This window comes from Anolis sagrei, chromosome 2, assembly GCF_037176765.1.
Source record: "Anolis sagrei isolate rAnoSag1 chromosome 2, rAnoSag1.mat, whole genome shotgun sequence".
Taxonomy (NCBI): Eukaryota; Metazoa; Chordata; class Lepidosauria; order Squamata; family Dactyloidae; genus Anolis; species Anolis sagrei.
In genome coordinates this window covers 282,053,161-282,071,427 of record NC_090022.1, presented here as the reverse complement: position 1 = coordinate 282,071,427, position 18,267 = coordinate 282,053,161, and the positions used below count along the sequence as shown (strand labels likewise).

Genomic DNA, 18,267 nt, shown 5'->3' with positions numbered 1-18,267 from the left:
GGTCGCAGGTTCGAATCCAGGGAGAGCACGGATGAACTCCCTCTGTCAACTCTGGCTCCCCATGCAGGAACATGAGAGAAGCCTTCCACAAGGATGGTAAAACATCAAAACATCTGGGCGTCCCCTGGATGTCCTTGCATATGGTCAATTCTCTCACATGAGAAGCAACTTGCAGTTTCTCAAGTCGCTCCTGACATGAAAAAATAAATCCTGCATGATCTATGTTATCAAATATCATGGCAGGCAAGTCCTTTCCTAGATCTCAAGCAATGGGAGCCAGCATGGTGTGGTGATTTGAGCACTGGATGACAACTGTCACACCCAAGTTCTGCAAGTGTTTATAGGTCAAAACCACCACTTTTAATGCTGCCTGGAAATGAACCAGTGACCAGTGAAGCTGTTGAACAGGTTACATTACCCCTGGAACCAGACCCAGTTGTAGCCATAGTCCTGACTTTGCAAGGCCTGAGTTGATGGCCAGGACTCTCAGAGGCTTCCCATTCGTAGGCTTGCTGTACGTCAAAGCTGACTTGATGGCTAATAATAAGTTCCTTCCAAGCAAGGCACCTCATCCCTCCCTTGCTTTCTCTTTCATCTCCAAGGTATCAGCCAACATCCTAAGACTAATGATCAGACTAGTATCAGTAAGAGGAAAGGCATTGGTAAGTCAGTACTTAAGATACGTTCTCCTGGCTCAATAGGTCTAACTTTAATTGGGACCACCAATCAGATGAAAGTCAATGGGTCTACTTTAGTTGACAATATAATTGGACTGAGCCTGAGCTTCCCTTCTCAAAGTATATCTACACTATAGAATGAATACAGGTTGACACCACTTCAACTGTCATGACACAATGCTATGGGGTTGTGGGAGTTTTGCTCAGAAGCATCCCCCCAAAATCTATAAAAGCTCTTCTCTTGTGAAGGCTTCATACTGATATTGTGATTTTGCCTAGATTTAATCCTCTGTGCCGTTCCACACTACCCACCCTCTTCCCTCTCCAACCTTATCCTTTCCAATCATGTCTCAAATGAACAGGGGACTTGGTAGTGCCCACTCTGAGTGGGAATTCTGCACTTTCTTAAAGGACATATTTACCTTGCCCTTTTAGTGCTAACATTTGCTGTTGAAGAATGGATCAGGTCAGAGGATCCTTCCCACAATCATTGTTTTTTTTAAAAAAATATTCTTTATTAAAGTTTCCATAAAATAAAATAACATGACAGAAAGCATGTAGCAGAAAAAATAAATTTTAAAAAGTATAATAAATAAATAAGTGGTCTGCAAAAACCAAAAAATATTCTGTGGCCTCACCATTACACACAGTTGCCTCAAAACTATGTGGCAACGAGAGTGAGTGGTATCGCGAAACCCTCTTATAGTGCTGAGGGAGGGGAGAGGCTTACTACCCACAAAAGATTACTACTACCACATCAGCTCTAGATTATTAAATGTGGTTTTCTGTGGGCGAGCAGTTGGCAACTACTGGATGGCATATGTTCTGTATCAGAAACTAGAGCTGATGTGGTCTATCCAATGCAATTTTTGAATCAGCACCCCAAATAACCAAACCGAATCTAAAGTTGACCAAAAACTGATTTGTAACCCTTTTGGTACTAATGTTGGAGAGTGGTCCCTGGTCAGAGTGGTCCCTGGTCAAATAAAGGTTGGGAACCACTGTCTTAAAAGAGGGCTGTCTTTGCAAGATCTGAATTGATGGCTGCCATAAGTCAAAGCTGACCTGCAGGGACTTGTAGGAGGAGAGTAAATTACTGTCTCCATTCAATCCATTTCAAGTCAAGTGTTGTTATTGTTGTTGTTGTTGTTGTTGTTATTATTATTATTATTATTATTATTATTATTATTATTATATCTCTTGACTGAGAGCCAAAACTATGCCTTGTCTATGCCTATGCCACTGGGTTGCTGTGAGTTTTCCGGGCAGTATGGCCATGTTCTAGAAGCATTCTCTCCTGACGTTTTGCCCACATCTATAGGGCAGTCCTCCTCAGAGGTTGTGAGGTCTGTTGGAAACTAGGAAAGTGAGGTTTGGAGCCCCAGGTGGCGCAGCGGGATAAACCATTGAGCTGCTGAACTTGCTGCCCGAAAGGTGAGTGGTTCGAATCTGGGTAGCGGGGTGAGCTCCCGCTGTAAGCCCCAGCTTCTGCCAACCTAGCAGTTCAAAAACATGCAAATGTGAGTAGATCAATAGGTACCGCTCCAGCAGGAAGTGTATGGCACTCCATGCAGTCATGCTGGCCACATGACCTTAGAGGTGTCTCTGGATCTTCGATGAGCACCCCCCCCCCGAGTTGGACACAACTAGACTTAATGTCAAGGGGAAACCTTTACCTTTACTATGGCCATGGTCCAGAAGAATTTTCTCCTGATATTTTGCTCACATTTGTGGCTGCCATCCTCAGAGATTGTGAGGTGTATTGGAAACTAGGCAAGTGAGGATTATATATCTGTGGAATGTTCAGGGTGGGAGAAAGAACTCTTGTATGTTGAAGCAAGTGTGAATGTTGCAATTGTCCACTTTGATTAGTATTGAATAGCCTTGTAGCTTCAAAGCCTGGCTGTTGTTGCCTGAGGGAATCTGTTGTTGGGAGGGGTTAGCTTGCCCTGATTGTTTCCTGTCTGGAATTCCCTTGTTTTTGGAATGTTGCTCTTTATTTAGTGTCCTGATTCTGGATTTGTTTAATACTGGTAGATAGATCTTGTTCATTTTCATTGTTTCCTCCTTTCTGTTTGCAATTTTCTACATGCTTGTGGATTTCAGTGGCTTCTCTGTGTAGTCCAACATGTTTGTTGACTTGATTGCGACTCAGCGCGATGTTCATTGAAAACTATAGCAAAATGTGCTGCAGGATCTCCCGCAAAAATAAAAAGTGTTTGCAGTTTAATAAGAAAAAATGCCATGTTTTTATGATGGAAACAATTAGGAAATGGCATTTATAACCTTGGAACAAAAATCATGTTAAAAGGTAAAGGTGATTGTTTGCCATATATATGTACATTGTTGTTGGAGCCCTGCCTGTGATTGTGTTTCAGGATCCGGGTGCTTTGGATGTGGGGAGTGATGTCAATGAGTTTCAAGATGGCAATGGTTTGGTTAATGATAATGATGGAGAAAATGACCAGAAGATTCCTGTTCAAAGTGTAGTTTCCTCTGAGAATGTCCCTGAAGGGTGTGGGGATGATGGTCTGCTCCCTGAATTGTTATCAGAGAGTTCTCATGATTTCGGGTTTGAAAACAGTTCGGCACCTGGCCCAGCTGCAAAAATTAATGAGCAAATAGATAGATGGGAGGAGATGAGTCAAAACAGAAAAGCCAAACAGTGGCTTCGACATTCTGCCAGGTTCAGACAGAAGAAGATAAGGGAATCCCAGTTAAAGAGAAACCAATTTCTGAGCATTTGGGATAGCTTAACAAGGGGATAAAATTTCCAAGTACAGGGAATATAGTCAGATGAAGCATCGTTTGGAATCAAGTCAAGCTCTCGTCCTTGTTTCATGGAAACCATACTTGGAAGATTCATGTTTAAGTGCTTTTCGTTTCATGGTTTTGATTCTTGGATTCTATGATTTTATATTCATGCCTTGAGTTCATGTTGCCTGATTTTTATTAGAGAAGTTTTGCCTTTGTTTCATGGACTTTGCTGCACTATTACCCTGGACTACTTTGTTCCTGCTTATCTTCCTACCTAATCGGGTTTACCTATTTCTTTAAAGTGCTTTTTACTTTACTGCTTTTTAATTATCTTCAGTAAAAGGATTGTTTTCCTATCCAAGGGTGTGGTGTTTAAAGTCAGAGGGCTTTTCCTGTCCTGGAGTGCAACAATTGTAATCTGCCCTGAGTCCCCTGCGGGATGAGAAGGGTGGAATATAAATACTGTAAATAAATAAGTTGTCGAAGGCTTTCATGGCTGGAATCACTCAGTTCTTGTGGGTTTTTTCGGGCTATATGGCCATGTTCTAGAGGCATTTCTCCTGACGTTTCGCCTGCATCTATGGCAAGCATCCTCAGAGGTGAGGTCAGACTTCACCTCTGAGGATGCTTGCCATAGATGCAGGCGAAACGTCAGGAGAAATTCCTCTAGAACATGGCCATATAGCCTGAAAAAACCCACAAGAACTGAATAAATAAGTTACTTAATCAAGTCACTTCTCTCCCTCCCTCTAACGGGGTTTTCTGAGGCTGAGACAGCGCGACCCACCGAAACCACCGAGTCAGGATTCGAACCCGGGTCTCCACTTTCGGGAGCTCAAAGCCCGACTTTGGGTCTTCCAGTTCTGGGGGCTGAGAAGGAGGCAGCCAGTCGGAGGCGCTCCCAAAGGGATGAGAAGGCTCTCTGCCCGGATCCAGCCCTCGAAAGGATATCTCCCGAACTGGAGGGGAGGCGCCCGGAGGCTGGCCTTTCCTCCCACCGCGCCCACACCGCCTATAAGAGCGACTTGAGCCGGCAGAGCCAGCAGCAGAGACGCCCGAGTCTCGCCTTCCTTGTTCCTGCCTCTCTGGCTCCTCTCCGCCCCGTCGAGGCTCTCTCCGTCCATGGCTCTGCCCCGCAAGCCGCGCTGGCTCTTCTCCTGCCTGGCCCTCTTCGCCGCCGGCCTTTTGCTGGAGGGGCGCGGAGGGGGCGCAGTCCCGCTGCCGGGCAACGACGGGGCCGCCCCCATGGCCAAGGTCTACCCGCGGGGGAGCCACTGGGCCGTCGGTGAGTCGGGCAGGACTTGTGGGACCCCAAAGAGTGCCCTTCCGCCGGGAGGGAGCTGGGAACAGGGTCCTTCTGATGCACCTTCCCCATTTAGGGCCACCCTCAAGGTCCCCTGGGCAAGTGGGTTCAGAAGAGGGTCGCCCTCGCCTTCCTCTAAAGCCCAGAGTGCGTGAACTGCCGTCCTCTGAGATGGCGAGCCTTGACGTGGCTTTTCCTGAGGCTGAGAGAGTGCGACTTGCTTTTCCCGAAGCTGAGAGAGTGCGACTTGCTTTCCCCTGAGGCTGAGAGTGCGCGGGTGCATCTCTGCTGTAGCACAGGCAAGCATGGGCAAACTTCGGTCCTCCTCCAGGTGTTTTGAACTTCAACTCCCACAATTCCTAAAAGCCTACCGGCTGGTGGGGGTCCGAGGTTTCAGTGCTTGCAATCTCCTGAGAAAAGGGTCTTTGCCCCTAATTTGCTAGGGAAGGGAAGGAAAAGGTATCTATCTATCTATCTATCTATCTATCTATCTATCTATCTATCCTCAAGCTCTTTCATACTTAGGGTGACCCTGTGGTCATCTTGGTAAGATTTGCCCAGCTAAGAGGTTTGCACTCTTTGGAGTTCTGGAGCCCCACCAAGCTACAAAGCCCTGGATCTCATATCATTGATCCAGGGCAGTGAAAGGGGTGTCACTGTATTGATGCTACAAATGCACCTGTAATCTCTGTAAGGAGCAGTCTGTGAGATTCTTACAGGTGGGGGTCCAAGGTTTCAGTGCTTGCAATCTCCTGAGAAAAGAGTCTTTGCCCCTAAGTTCCTGGGGAAGGGAAGGAAAAGATGTGTGCCTGTCTGTCTGTCTGTCTATCTATCTAGCTTCATGCCCTTTCACACTTAGGGCAACCCTAAGGTCCTCTTGGTAAGATTTGCCCAGGAAAGAGGTTTGCCCTTGCCTTCCTTGGAGTGCTGGAGCCTCACCAAGCTACAAAGCCCAAGATCCTATAGTATTGAGCCAAGGCAATGAAAGGGCTAAAGATTCTACAAATGCACCTGTAATCTCAGTAAGAACCAGTCTGTGAGCAAGGTGGGGGTCTGAGATTTCAGTGCTTGCAGTCTCGTGAAAAAGGGTCTTTGCCCCTAAGTTCCTGGGGAAGGGAACGAATAGCGGAATGTGTGTGTGTCTGTCTATCTATTGATCTACCTATATCTTCAAGCCCTTTCCTAGTTAGGGCAATCCTAAGGTCCTCTTGGTAAGATTTGCCCAGCAAAGAAGTTTGCCCTTGCCTTTCTCGGAGTGCTGGAACCTCACCAATCTACAAAGCCCAGGATCCCATAGTATCAAGCCAAGGCAATGAAAGGAGCATTGATATTTCAAATACACCTGTAATCTCAGTAAGAAGCTGTCTGTGAGTGAGGTGAGGGTCTTAGGTTTCAGTGCTTGCAATCTCCTGAGTAAAGGGGCTTTACCCCCAAATTCCCGGGGGTAAAGTATGATCTATCATCTATCTATCTATCTATCTATCTATCTATCTATCTATCTATCTATCTATCTATCTATCTATCTATCCATCTCTTCATGCCCTTTCCTAGTTAGGGCAACCCTAAGGTCCTCTTGGTAAGATTTGCCCAGCTAAGATGTTTGCCCTTCCCTTCCTCAAGTGCTGGAACCTCACCAAGCTACAAAGCCCAGATTCCCATAGCTTTGAGCCAGGGCAATGAAAGAGGTGTTGATGCTACAAATGCACCTGTAATCTCAGTAAGAAGCAGTATTTAAGCGAGGTGGGGATCTGAGGTTTCAGTGCTGGCAGTCACCTGAGAAAAGGGTCTTTGCTCCAAAGCTCCTGGGGAAGGGAAGGAAAAGGTGTGTGTCTTTCTTCAAGTCCTTTCCTACATATGGCAACCCTAAGGCACTCCTGGTAACATTTGCCCAGCAAAGAGGTTTGCTCTTGCCTTCCCCAGAGTGCTGAAGCCTAACCAAGCTACAAAGCCCAGGATCCCATAATATTGAGTCAGGGCAATGAAAGGGGTGTTGATACTACAAATGCACCTGCAATTTCACTAAGAACCAATCTGTGAGCAAGGTGGAGGTCTGAAGTTTCAGTGCTTGCAATCTCCTGGAAAAAGAGTCTTTGCCCCAAAGTTCATGAGGAAGGGAAGAAAAAGGTATATAGAGAGAGTGGGGGCGGGGGGGGGGGGCGGGGGGAGGTCACTCCTGACATGAAAAAAATTGCTAAGTAAAGAAATTGGGATAGTCTAAAATGTATACAGGCAGTCCTCAAGTTACAAACAGGATAGGTTCTGTAGGTTTGTTCTCAGGTTGAATTTGTATGTAAGTTGGAACAGGCACATTTTTAAAGTGTAGCTCCAGCCATATATATGCATGTGTGCATATGTGTATGTATATGTGTGTGCGTGCGCGCGCATGCGCACATGCTTTGAATAGCATAGGGAAGAGTTAACAGCCCCGTGGTGTTTGTTTTGCTGTCTGTACCCCTGTTCAGAAAATTTCACCTCATTTTCTGTCCCTGTGATAATTGGATTTTGAAAAATGTGGCTTATTGTGTAAAGAAGGATTCGTGAACTGGACATCTTTTTGCCATGATAACTCTTCTGAAGTGAATTTCCCATCCGAGGGATTGATTTCTCACTTCCTGTTGTCTCACCCCATTCTTAATTATGAATTGTATGTAAGTCAAATGTTTGTAACTTGAGGACTGCCTGTACTTCCCAAGTTTTGAGGAAGTACATCTCTTATGTCTACTGTGGTGTCCAGATTTTTGCAATGCTGACAATATCCCTTGTAGTTTAGTAAGATTCAGTGACTTTCTCTTCATCCAGATAAATAGAAAGCACAAACAGTCTGGTTCACTGGGTTGCTGTGAGTTTTCCGGGCTGTTTGACCATGTTCCAGAAGCATTCTCTCCTGACATTTCACCCACATCTATGGCAGGCATCCTCAGAGGTTATGAAGTCTGTTGGAAACTAGTCAAGTGAGGTTTATATATCTGTGGAATAATGTCCAGGGTGGGAGAAAGAACTCTTGTCTGCCTAAGGCAAGTGTGAATGTTGCAATTGACCACCTTGGTTAGCATTGAATAGCCTTGTAGCTTCAAAGCCTGGCTGTTTCCTGCCTGAGGGAATCCTTTGTTGGGAGGTGTTGGATATCTAAAACCAACTTGCCTAGTTTTGAACAGACCTCACAAACTTTGAGGGTGCCTGCCATAGATGCATGTGAAACGTTAGAAGATAATGCTTCTGGAACATGGCCATACAGCAACCTCACAACAGAAAACTCACAGCAACCCAGTGATGCCAGCCATGAAAGCCTTCGAAAACACAGTTTGGTTCATGTTTATGATCTTGTCAATAAGTCTAGTTGGCAGCAATTATTTAAACATGATAATACTTTGGTTTCCCACAAGTCCACCACTTCAATTTCCGCAGACGATAGTGACCAGTTGGAGACAGATGATAGTTTATTACAAAAAGTAGGAAAGTGATGAATAGAAATATTGCTTGTTGTCTGCATCCACAGACCTATTTTGCCATGGCATAGCTTACTTTAGTTAGTTTTCCAAACTTCAACTCCCAAAATGCCTAAACTGGTTTGGATGCTGGAAAGGGGGTGTTTGGGAAATGTAGTGCAAATACCTTTCCAAGCTCTGCTTGTCTTGGGTGGTGGTCAAGTAATTGCTTGAGTAAGCAAGCCTTTACACTCAGATTGTATATAGCTTTGGTTTAAGACAAGGAAGCCTCAAGTGGCTGTAGTTCTGAACAGAAGTTCCGTAGTTAATCCAGTCCATTTTTCCTTGCTCAAAACCTGGTGTCCCCAAATTCCTTTTCACCCCTGCCAAGACTCCAGACATACTGTTCCCATTAAATGTGTCTGGGGAAGTAATGGGACTGAAAGAAACTGTCTCCCAAATATCTTCAGGCCCAAACAGGTGCTTATAACGTGACACATCCCTTCAAATAGCCAGGACTTGAGCCATATACACCTCAGTTTAGTGCTAAAGTAACCATCAATTTCAAGAACAGCTTCTGTACATAGAATGCAGCACTGTTCTTTATGTCAGGTAACCAAATATCTTGGATGAGCTCTGCTTTCTTTTTTTTCATACTCTTGGAGTGCCAGAGACTGCTGAGTTTGTCTTCATAAGCACTTACCTAAAAGTCAGAATTGCCTCTCATTGGAAGAATATTTGGCACACAAAAAAACCCACTTTGTATTTGTGCTCCTTTTTCACCATCATTCAGTCTGATTAAACTGAAGCAGAGTTTGCCTGGAAGTCATTGCCTAACACCACTACTTCATCAGCTAACTGACAAAGAAGAGCTAAACTAATGAACCAGAAAGCAAATGGATTCTTGAGGCAGTTTAAAGTCTCTGGACTTTATCACATGAGAGAGACAAACTGGCATTGAAGCAGGATTGTCAACTTTGGTGATAGTCTCTATTGCAGTGTTTCTCAACCATCCTAATGCTGCAACCCCTTAATACAGTTCCTCATGTTGCGGTGACCCCCAACCATAACATCATTTTCATTGCTACTTCATAGATGTAATTTTGCTACTGTTATGAATTTTAATGTAAATATCTGATATGCAGTATGTATTTTCTTTCACTGGACCAAATTTGGCACAAACACCTGATACACCCCAAATTTTGGAGGGGAGGGGTTCATTTTGTCATTTGGGAGTTGTAGTTGCTTGGATTTATAGTTCACCTACAATCAAAGAGCATTCTGAACTCCACCAATGATGGAATTGAACCAAACGTGGCACACAGAACTCCCATGACCAACTGAAAATACTGGAAGGGTTTGGTGGGCATTGACATTGGTTTTGGGAATTGTAGTTCATCTACATCCAGAGAGCACTGTGGACTCAAACAATGATGAATCTGGACCAAACTAGGCACGAATCCTCAATATGTCCAAATGTGTACACTGGTGAAGTTTGGGTAAAATAGACCTTGATTTTTGGGAGTTGTGGCTGCTGGGATTTATAGTTCACCTACAATCAAAGAGTATTCTGAACTCCACCAATGATAGAATTGGGCCAAACTTCCCACATAGCAACCCCATGACCAACAGAAAATACTGGGTTTTCTGATAGTCTTTGGTGACCCCTTTGACACCCCCTTGTGACTCCCCCAGTGGTCCTGACCCCCAGGTTGGGAAACGCTGCTTCAGGACATATATGGAAGAACCTAACCTATTTTTGTCAGTGATTGTTCCCAGGCTTTTAACTTCCGTAGTGTAGTGGATTGAGCACTGGACTATGATTCTGGGGACCAGAGTTCGAATCCCTGCTCATCCATTAAATCTATTGAGTGACCTTGGGAAGTTACATTCTCTAAGCTTCAGATAAAGGCAATAGTAATTTTTTCTCTACAGAAAATCCTGTATGGCCTTAGGGTTGCCATAGATTGGAAATGACTCCAAGGCAGAGAGGCTAGGATTGCTCCAACCATGCTGTCCTTTCCCCAGCAGCTGAAAATGTTTCAATCAAAGAGCATTCTGAACCTCACCAATAGAATTGGGCCAAATTTCCCACATAGAATGCCCATGACCAACAGAAAATACTGTGTTTGGTGATGGTCTTTGGCAACCCTTCTGACACCCCCTCATGACCACCCAGGGGTCCCAACCCCTAGGTGGAGAAATGCTGGTCTGTTGTATAACATCTCCCTCTTCCTGCCGTTAACCCGTTTCCCATATTCAATGGGCAAAACTAATCAATAACTGCCAGTTGTGCCATATTGCCTTCACCTATGGGCTATTCCACTTCTGTCCTGGTATGCCAGCATTGGTTCTGATGTCAGAGAGAGATGGATGGTACAAGCTGGAGTTGAAGAGGGGCTTGGAGCCACTGAATCTGATGGAAGCAAGTTTAAAAGGTGTTTAGGTGTCTTCAAAGTAAGGTGGCAGTTTTAGCTGCATGGGAGACAGAGGAGATAAGCTGGATAAGGGAAGAGATTGGAACCATTGGATTTGATGGGAGTAAGTTTATATTACAAACCCACGGAAGTGCAGGAGGGCAGAGTTCTGAGGTTATTTGGAGAATGTGGGATCATGACTCAGTTCTGCAAATGTGCAATAGTGAAGGTACTCATGCCGATATGCAGCCACTATCAGCAATAGTGTGACTGCTTTGGAATAGTGGCTTCAAGTAATAAAATATTTAAGTGAATTGAAAATCCTAAACTGCTTTAGCCAACTTAGAATCCTAGAGTTGGACGAAACTTCGCAGGCCATCCAGTCCAACCCCCCATCAAGAAACAGGAAAATCACATTCAAAGCACCCCTGACAGATGGCCATCCAGCCTCTGTTTAAACACCTTTAAAGAAGAAACTCCCACCACACTCCAGGGTTCCACTGCTGAACTGCTCTCATAGTTAGGAAGTTCTTCCTAATGTTCAGGTGGAATCTCCTTTCCTGTAGTTTGAAGCCACTGTTCCGCATCCTAATCTCCAGGGCAGCAGAAAACAAGCTTGCTCCCTCCTCACATATTTATACATAGCCCTCATCATGTCTCCTCTCAACCTTCTCTTCTGCATGCTAACCATGCCATCTCTTTAAGCCACTCCTCATAGGGCTTGTTTTCAAAACCAGTAGATCACGTGGCTAAAGAGACAAGAGTATAATATTTCTTGTATTCCAGTTTTGAGGAAGTTGAAGAAATGCTTTTATGATTTCACTGAATATAGGATATGAACAGGTTCGAAGGCAAGTGGGTTGTTGTAGGTTTTTTCAGGCTATATGGCTATGTTCTAGAGGCATCTAGAACATGTCCATATAGCCTGAAAAAACCTACAATAACCCAGTGATTCCGGCCATGAAAGCTTTCAACAATACAACAAGGCAAGTTTCAGATAATATGCAATCCACACTTTTTTTAGACGTAGGACTTCATTCCACGTAGTCTTCTCTCCATCTTAACACATTGGCAAAATGGATTCCCATGGAGGCCACCCCACGATGTATGGCTACTTCTGGTGGCTGCCCATGGGAATCTGTGTTGCAAGGATGTTAAAATGGAGAGAAGACTCCATTTCAGGAGTTGGGTGCTGCCTGACTCAGTAAAACAAGGAGCAAGTGGGGAAAGCACAGAAAAGTGTGTGGCATTGCCAGCCATCCCAGTAGAATGGGAAAGATGGTAGGGAACAAATTAAGATAATTCCCTCCACTTTTCCACACTTTTAAATTGTCAGTGTGATGAAGTCCATAGTCTTTTCTTTTCCCAAACCACAACAAAGTGTAAAAGAGTAGAAGAAAGTGAAAAAGAGTCCCACCTAGAGCAGGAAAAGATTAAGTCTTTCTGATTGCTAACTTTGATTTTTGATCACTTCCATAACTTTGGAGTGGGGAGAGAGATTCACGTTATTTTAGAAAGGGGCGATCAGTTTGTACAGAGATAAGGAGAAAGAAGGAGGTAAAGAATAAAGGAAGAGAAGCTATGGAGAAAGATAAACTGTCTCAAAATACCAAGCTATCTATCCCTTTCTCTGTACATGAGATCTCAAATCCTGGCTTGCCAACTGGGATTTTTCTTATTGTTAAAAATTATTACAAAAGGAATAATATTTCTGGCCATTGATATTCAGCACCCAAGAAAAATTCCAATATTCCATGCAGTCCAAACTGTCCACCAAGAAAAGGTATATTCTCTGGCATGTATATTTCATAGTGCATTTTGCTTCTTTTTTTAATCAAAGCCCTGTCCTGGGCCAGATAAATCTTATTCAACCACTCCTTGGGCTTTTGAGATTCAATACAGCACAGAGTGTTTTACCTCCACCCAAAAAAACTAGTTTTCCAAGTGCACACTTGCTCTCTTCTGACACATGAAGTGTGTCATGCTTTGCTTAAACAACATCAAAAGTGAATTCCAGTGTGCATTGACCCTAGAATCACGCTAGAGGATCTAAAGATTCTTGGCTGGATCTACACTGCCATATAATCCAGATTATAAAATCAGATAATCCACATTGTCTGTTTTGAACTGGATTATATTGCTATACAATCCAGTTCAAAATAGATAATCTGGATTTTATTTGGTAGTGTGGATCCTGCCTAAGAGAAGTATGTGATGTAATGTAAAATCACACGTAGTTCACGATTGACCAGTCCACATACTGTCTTGCCAGAGCAAGAAAATATGTCACGTAGATTATCAATAAAGAACAATCATGTGGTCAGTTGCATCTAATTACATAATGTCCTTTTAGAGAGATTTAAAATGGTCTTTGTCCATGTGGAGAAACTCCTTCCAGCAGCTCATGAAGCACAAGCACACTCCAAACTCTCACTCTCTCTGTGTGTGTCTTTCTGCAAGTACCTGCATAGCTCAAGTCTGAAAATCTAACAGTATCCAAAAGTCCCAGGCTCAGCCAGCTCTCCGGGCCAGTCAGCTTTGTGCATCTTATTCTACAGTTCACACACACTCTCTAACTGATTTCTTACATGCTCCAACAAGGTGTACTCTCAGATTTAAAAGTAGCATTTTAAAAAATCCAGTTTCTCACTTTTGCAAGGATCTTGCACCTCTCGTCCCAGAAATGTCTTGGACTTCTTGTCCCTGATAGATTTTTATTGACACCTACTTCAACTCCACCCAAAAGTGCTTCTGACTCCACAATGCTGTGTCCCACTCCTGCTCATCTGAAGACAAGGTAGTAGCTTTTGACAGTAATTTAAATGACATTTCCTGTTCCATTTTCAGGCCACTTCATGGGGAAAAAGAGCACAGGGGATTTTCCTTATATATACGAAGAACGGAATGAGTCCCCCTTCTCTTCACTGTCCGATAACATCAAGCAGCTGGGAGACTATTTGCAATGGGAGGAGACGTTCAAGCAGTTCCTCAAGCTTCTAGATGGGAACGAAAACCGAAGCTCTCAGGTCCTCAGGGAAGAATTGCCATTTTCTGCCAAGAACGCTTGGGAGGCAGAGGACAACAGCAGTCTCAAAGACGTAAGTGCCGCACTTGCAATAACCTCTAATTATGAATACATAAAGGTGCCAGGTGCCATTCAATTCAGCTCAATTACTTGTTGGGAAAACACTGTATTTGATACAAAGCATGGTTCAATAGAGCTGAAAATACACCTGAAAAACTCAACAACCAAGAGACGTAATTACTCATTTTCAAGTATTATACAGAATTGTGCAAAGTTTCCAGTTCAAGCACTCTATACACCAAATTGATTCATTGATTTCTAGCATGTCTATGGGGCTTTCAGGGCTCATAGTCCTTAACATGCAGTAACTTGTTATGTCTACAACAGTCTTTTTTGGACCCTAGAATCACGCCAGAGGATCAGCATTATCAAGTATGTGTTCTACATTTAGAGAATGGAGGATTAGGCAAAAAAGGAAAGTCAACTTCTGAGTGTGTGATAAAGAGGAGATCAAAATACGGATCTCTGGAATGGAAAGAATCATAGAGTTGGAAGAGACCTTGTGGGCCATCCAGTCAAACCCCATTCTGCCAAGAAGCAGGAAAATTACATTCAAAGCACCCCTGACAGATGGCCATCAAGCTTCTGCTTAAAAGCCTCTAAAGGAGGAGCCTCCATCACACCCCGGGGCAGAGAGTTCCACCACTGAATAGTTCTCATAGTTAGGAAGTTCTTCCTCATGTTCAGGTGGAATCTCCTTTCCTGTAGTTTGAAGCCATTGCTCTTTGTCCTAGTCTCCAGCTTGCTCCCCCTTCCTATAACTTCCCCTCACATATGTATACATGGTCCATATCATGTTTCCTCTCAGCTTCTCTTCTGCAGGCTAAACATGCCCAGCTCTTGAAGCCACTCCTCATAGGGCAGTGGTTCTCAACCTGTGGGTCCCCAAATGCTTTGGCCTTCAACTCCCAGAAAACCTAACAGCTGGTAAACTGGCTGGGATTTCTGGGAGTTGTAGGCCAAAACACCTGGGGACCCACAGGTTGAGAACCACTGTCATAGGGCTTGTTCTCCACACCCTTGATCATTTCAGTTGCCATTCTCTGGATACATTCCAACTTGTCAACATCTCCCTTAAGTTGTGGTGCCCAGAATTGGACACAGTATTCCAGGTGTGGTCTGACCACGGCAAAATAGAGGGGAAGCAGGCACATCCTATTGATGCAGGCACAGTTATAGTAGTTTGATACCACTTTAATTATCATAACCCTATGCTCTCAAATTCTGGAATTTGTAGTTCAGTGAGGTCCTTAGAATTTTCTGCTAGGCAGCTCTGGATATTTATCACACCATCTCAGGAAGTAAACTGTGTAGGAGATAAACAGCTCTGCCAAGAAGCAAACACCTTGTGGTTACTTTTGCCTTATTTTCTGCAAGGTAAGCCTGATCTATACTTTTTGTGCAGGGCCAGTGGTGACCAGTGATGCCAGTGTTCATGGGATGGTGAGTTTACTCTGGGTTTTAGTCCTAACTGTAAAGGAGGAGTCAGAGATGCTGGTCCCTTTTTCTAAATTAGTTCAGGACTTTGGATGAGGCTTGTAACTTGGCACTGACATGAGGCTGCTATTGCCACCAATCAGACTTCCAAGGCATTTAGCATTCCACTGCATAGAAGACGTCCTCCCACTTTCTCACATAACTTAATGCTTCCACTGGTGAAACACAGACTAATCCTGCTTCTCTCTTCCTAAAATTTCCACTCATTGTGTTTTGATCTTTCTTTTTGAAGCAACTTTGGTACAACCATCATATCCACACAACCAATACCCATAGTTTCACATTTGAGAAAAAAAAAATCTTCACATCCATTTTATAGGACTTCCAGCACAATTCCATGGCATCCATCCACCAAAAGTGGTTCATTTCAGTAGGGCTTCTATTTATCTATGAGTTCATGTGTTTTTGGGAAGTGTAGCAACATACTCCATGTGGATATGGGGATTATATGATAATGACAACTAATTGCTTTTTGGGAACTTGGGACTAAAACTGCTATTTTTATAAAAGCAGTTTCCCCAGTTTTGTGCATTCTCTTGTCTTATCACCTTTTGTATCATCCCTAATTTTACATGTTCTAGCATAATCCAAAGTTACTCTTCATAAATGCCACCAGCAGAAACCTGAGCTTCTACATTTCAGTTGTGTTGGGTAAATATTGTCAGTTATGCTATATGGTAGATCAGTTACCTTATGTATTCAATGCCAGCATTGCACAACTGAAAAGAGGTACCAAAAGTACAACTGAGAGCACAAAAATGTTCATAGCCCCCTGTGCAGAGTATGTAATGCATAGGTGTATATATGTACAAACTTGCTTCTGCTATCTTGAAACAAATGTTCCTTGTTGGACAAAAACATTAAATTGTTTTAAGTACAGATAAGATACCAACAGAATTCTATTAAGTATGAGTCAAATGAGTTTAACAATTCAAAATTATTTTTATTCTTTTCATTGTATGCTCCTGCGCCTTTAAATATTTTTCATTTACTTACTTAGGCTAAATGATATCACAACATCAGTGAACACTAAATGTCTCATGCTTTTTGTCACTTTACTTGGTCATTAACTGACAATTGACAATTAATCCATGTGAAATTGGCAAGTACACCCACCTTATTTTGCATACATGTCTGTGTGCATGTATACCTCCACTTCTGGAGCCTTGAATGAAGAACCGATGCTTTGCATCGAACTGAAGTATCCAAGCCTTTCTAAAAAGGAATGTATACACTTGTAGGAGTCTAATGGGAGTTCAGCCCAAGATAGCAAATTTTGCTATTTTACTACGTTACCTTAGGGTTTTTAATGCCGGAAAGATAGAGAGAGCAGCTCACATAATTTTCTGTCTCATATACTATATATAGTCTAGGCTTCCTTTAAATATATTAATATGTGGATGGGGGCAGGCGAACACTGTTTGCGTCAGACAGTAGAGTACCTTAAACTGTGCTTATAATAAACACATAATGGGTAGGGTTGCTGTGAGTTTTCCGGGGTGTATGGCCATGTTCCAGAAACATCTCTCCTGATGTTTCACCCACATCTATGGCAGGCATCCTCAGAGGTTTCCAACAGATTCCTCACCCTTTGAGGATGCCTGCCATAGATGTGGGCAAAACGTCAGGAGAGAATGCTTCTGGAACATGGACATACAGCCCAGAAAACTCACAGAAACCCAGCGGTTCTGGCCATGAAAGCCTTCAACAACACATAATGCTCACTATTTATTTATTTCATATATTTATATCCTGCCCTTCTCCCTACAAGGGGGACTCAGTGCAGCCTCACATGAGCATCAGAGGATGCTAACAGCATAAATATAATAAAAATTACAATTCACAATAAAATCATTTTAAAACATTGTACAGCATCATCAGTAAAATTTAATAATAAATTAATAGATTAACCTGCCAGTAAAACTAAGCCAAGCTGGGAGAATCCATGTCGCAAAATCCAAATTTCCTTTTCCTATTGCCTCTGGCCTCTAATTGAATGCCTGGCCCCAGAGCCAGGTTTTCAGTTGTCTTCTAAATCACAGGAGGGAGGTGACCAACCTGATGTCCTTAGAGAGAGAGTTCCATAGATGGGGGGCCACTGCTGAGAAGGCCCTGTCTCTCGTCCCCACCAACAGTGTTTGCAAGAGTGGTGGGATCGAGAGCAGGGCCTCTCCTGATGATCTTAAGCTTCGTGATGGTTAAGCAGGAGATACGTTCAGACAGGTAAACTAGTGGCTTCTAGATCAGTGAGATAATTGAATCCATTCCAGGTCTTGTTCTGGACCCTAAAGTTGCTATCTAAGGCTGCTTAACTTATTTTGGGAACAGGATTCATCACTTGGGATGGCTCCTTTAAAGTTTGGGACAAAAACTAGAGTAGATCCACCACCTCACTGACAAGGAATCTTCCAGCTATCCCTGCATACATGTCAAAGGACACCTGATGTTTTTACGAGAAGATTTTCAAATTCTTTCTTCTCTTTTTTTCATCAGATGATGGATTATCTTCTGCAAGCACTGGATAGAAAAGAATCTTCTCCTAGTTGAAGCTGCTGTCACCTGGAACTGAAGGCATAGACTAATATCCTTAAGAGACTATGTTTTCATTAGCATTTTGTTGTATATGATGACGGATGAATTTCCTTTTGTGTTGAGCGAGATTTACTTTCCGTGTAAAATATCCTGTTCCCTTGTATTTCTAACACCGATGATTTACACTCCCCAGCGGCTTCCTCCCTTGCAAGCAGCATTTGATTCTTTTTAACTGCTTTGTTTTACATAATTGTCGATGAAGGGTCTTCCAATTCTATGATGGTACTTTGCTCTCTCTCTTTCTCTTTCTCTCCATCCAGTCACTTCATCTTTTATGTTACACAATCAAGCAAGATTCACAATAAATAACTCTCTCTCTCTAAGATTGTGAGTGAGTATTTTTTTTACTGAGCCAAAGGTGCCATATCCTGGGTGCTGAATGTATTTTGGAAATAAGATTCTACCTCTTAGATAGCTGAAGCCCTTTTCCTGAAAGTAAAAGAACAAAACTCAAGCACAGGGGAACTCCAGACAAGAAACAATCAGGACAGCTAATCACCTCTCAACAAAGGAT

At 43.2% G+C, this 18,267-nt stretch overlaps 1 protein-coding gene across 2 annotated transcripts; it reads left to right on the top strand.

Annotated features, from left to right (window-relative positions):
* Positions 1-4,470: 4,470 nt before the first annotated feature.
* Positions 4,471-18,068, top strand: GRP (gastrin releasing peptide). 2 transcript variants are annotated; one of them, XM_060760795.2, is made up of 4 exons: positions 4,471-4,719; positions 13,427-13,677; positions 15,070-15,107; positions 17,655-18,068. In XM_060760795.2, the coding sequence occupies exons 1-3, from the start codon at positions 4,557-4,559 to the stop codon at positions 15,079-15,081; spliced, it is 426 nt and encodes a 141-aa protein (XP_060616778.1). In that variant the 5' UTR covers positions 4,471-4,556; the 3' UTR covers positions 15,082-15,107; positions 17,655-18,068. The 2 variants fall into 2 exon arrangements, with proteins under 2 accessions (XP_060616778.1, XP_060616777.2); XM_060760794.2 differs by lacking the exon at positions 15,070-15,107.
* Positions 18,069-18,267: the final 199 nt, after the last annotated feature.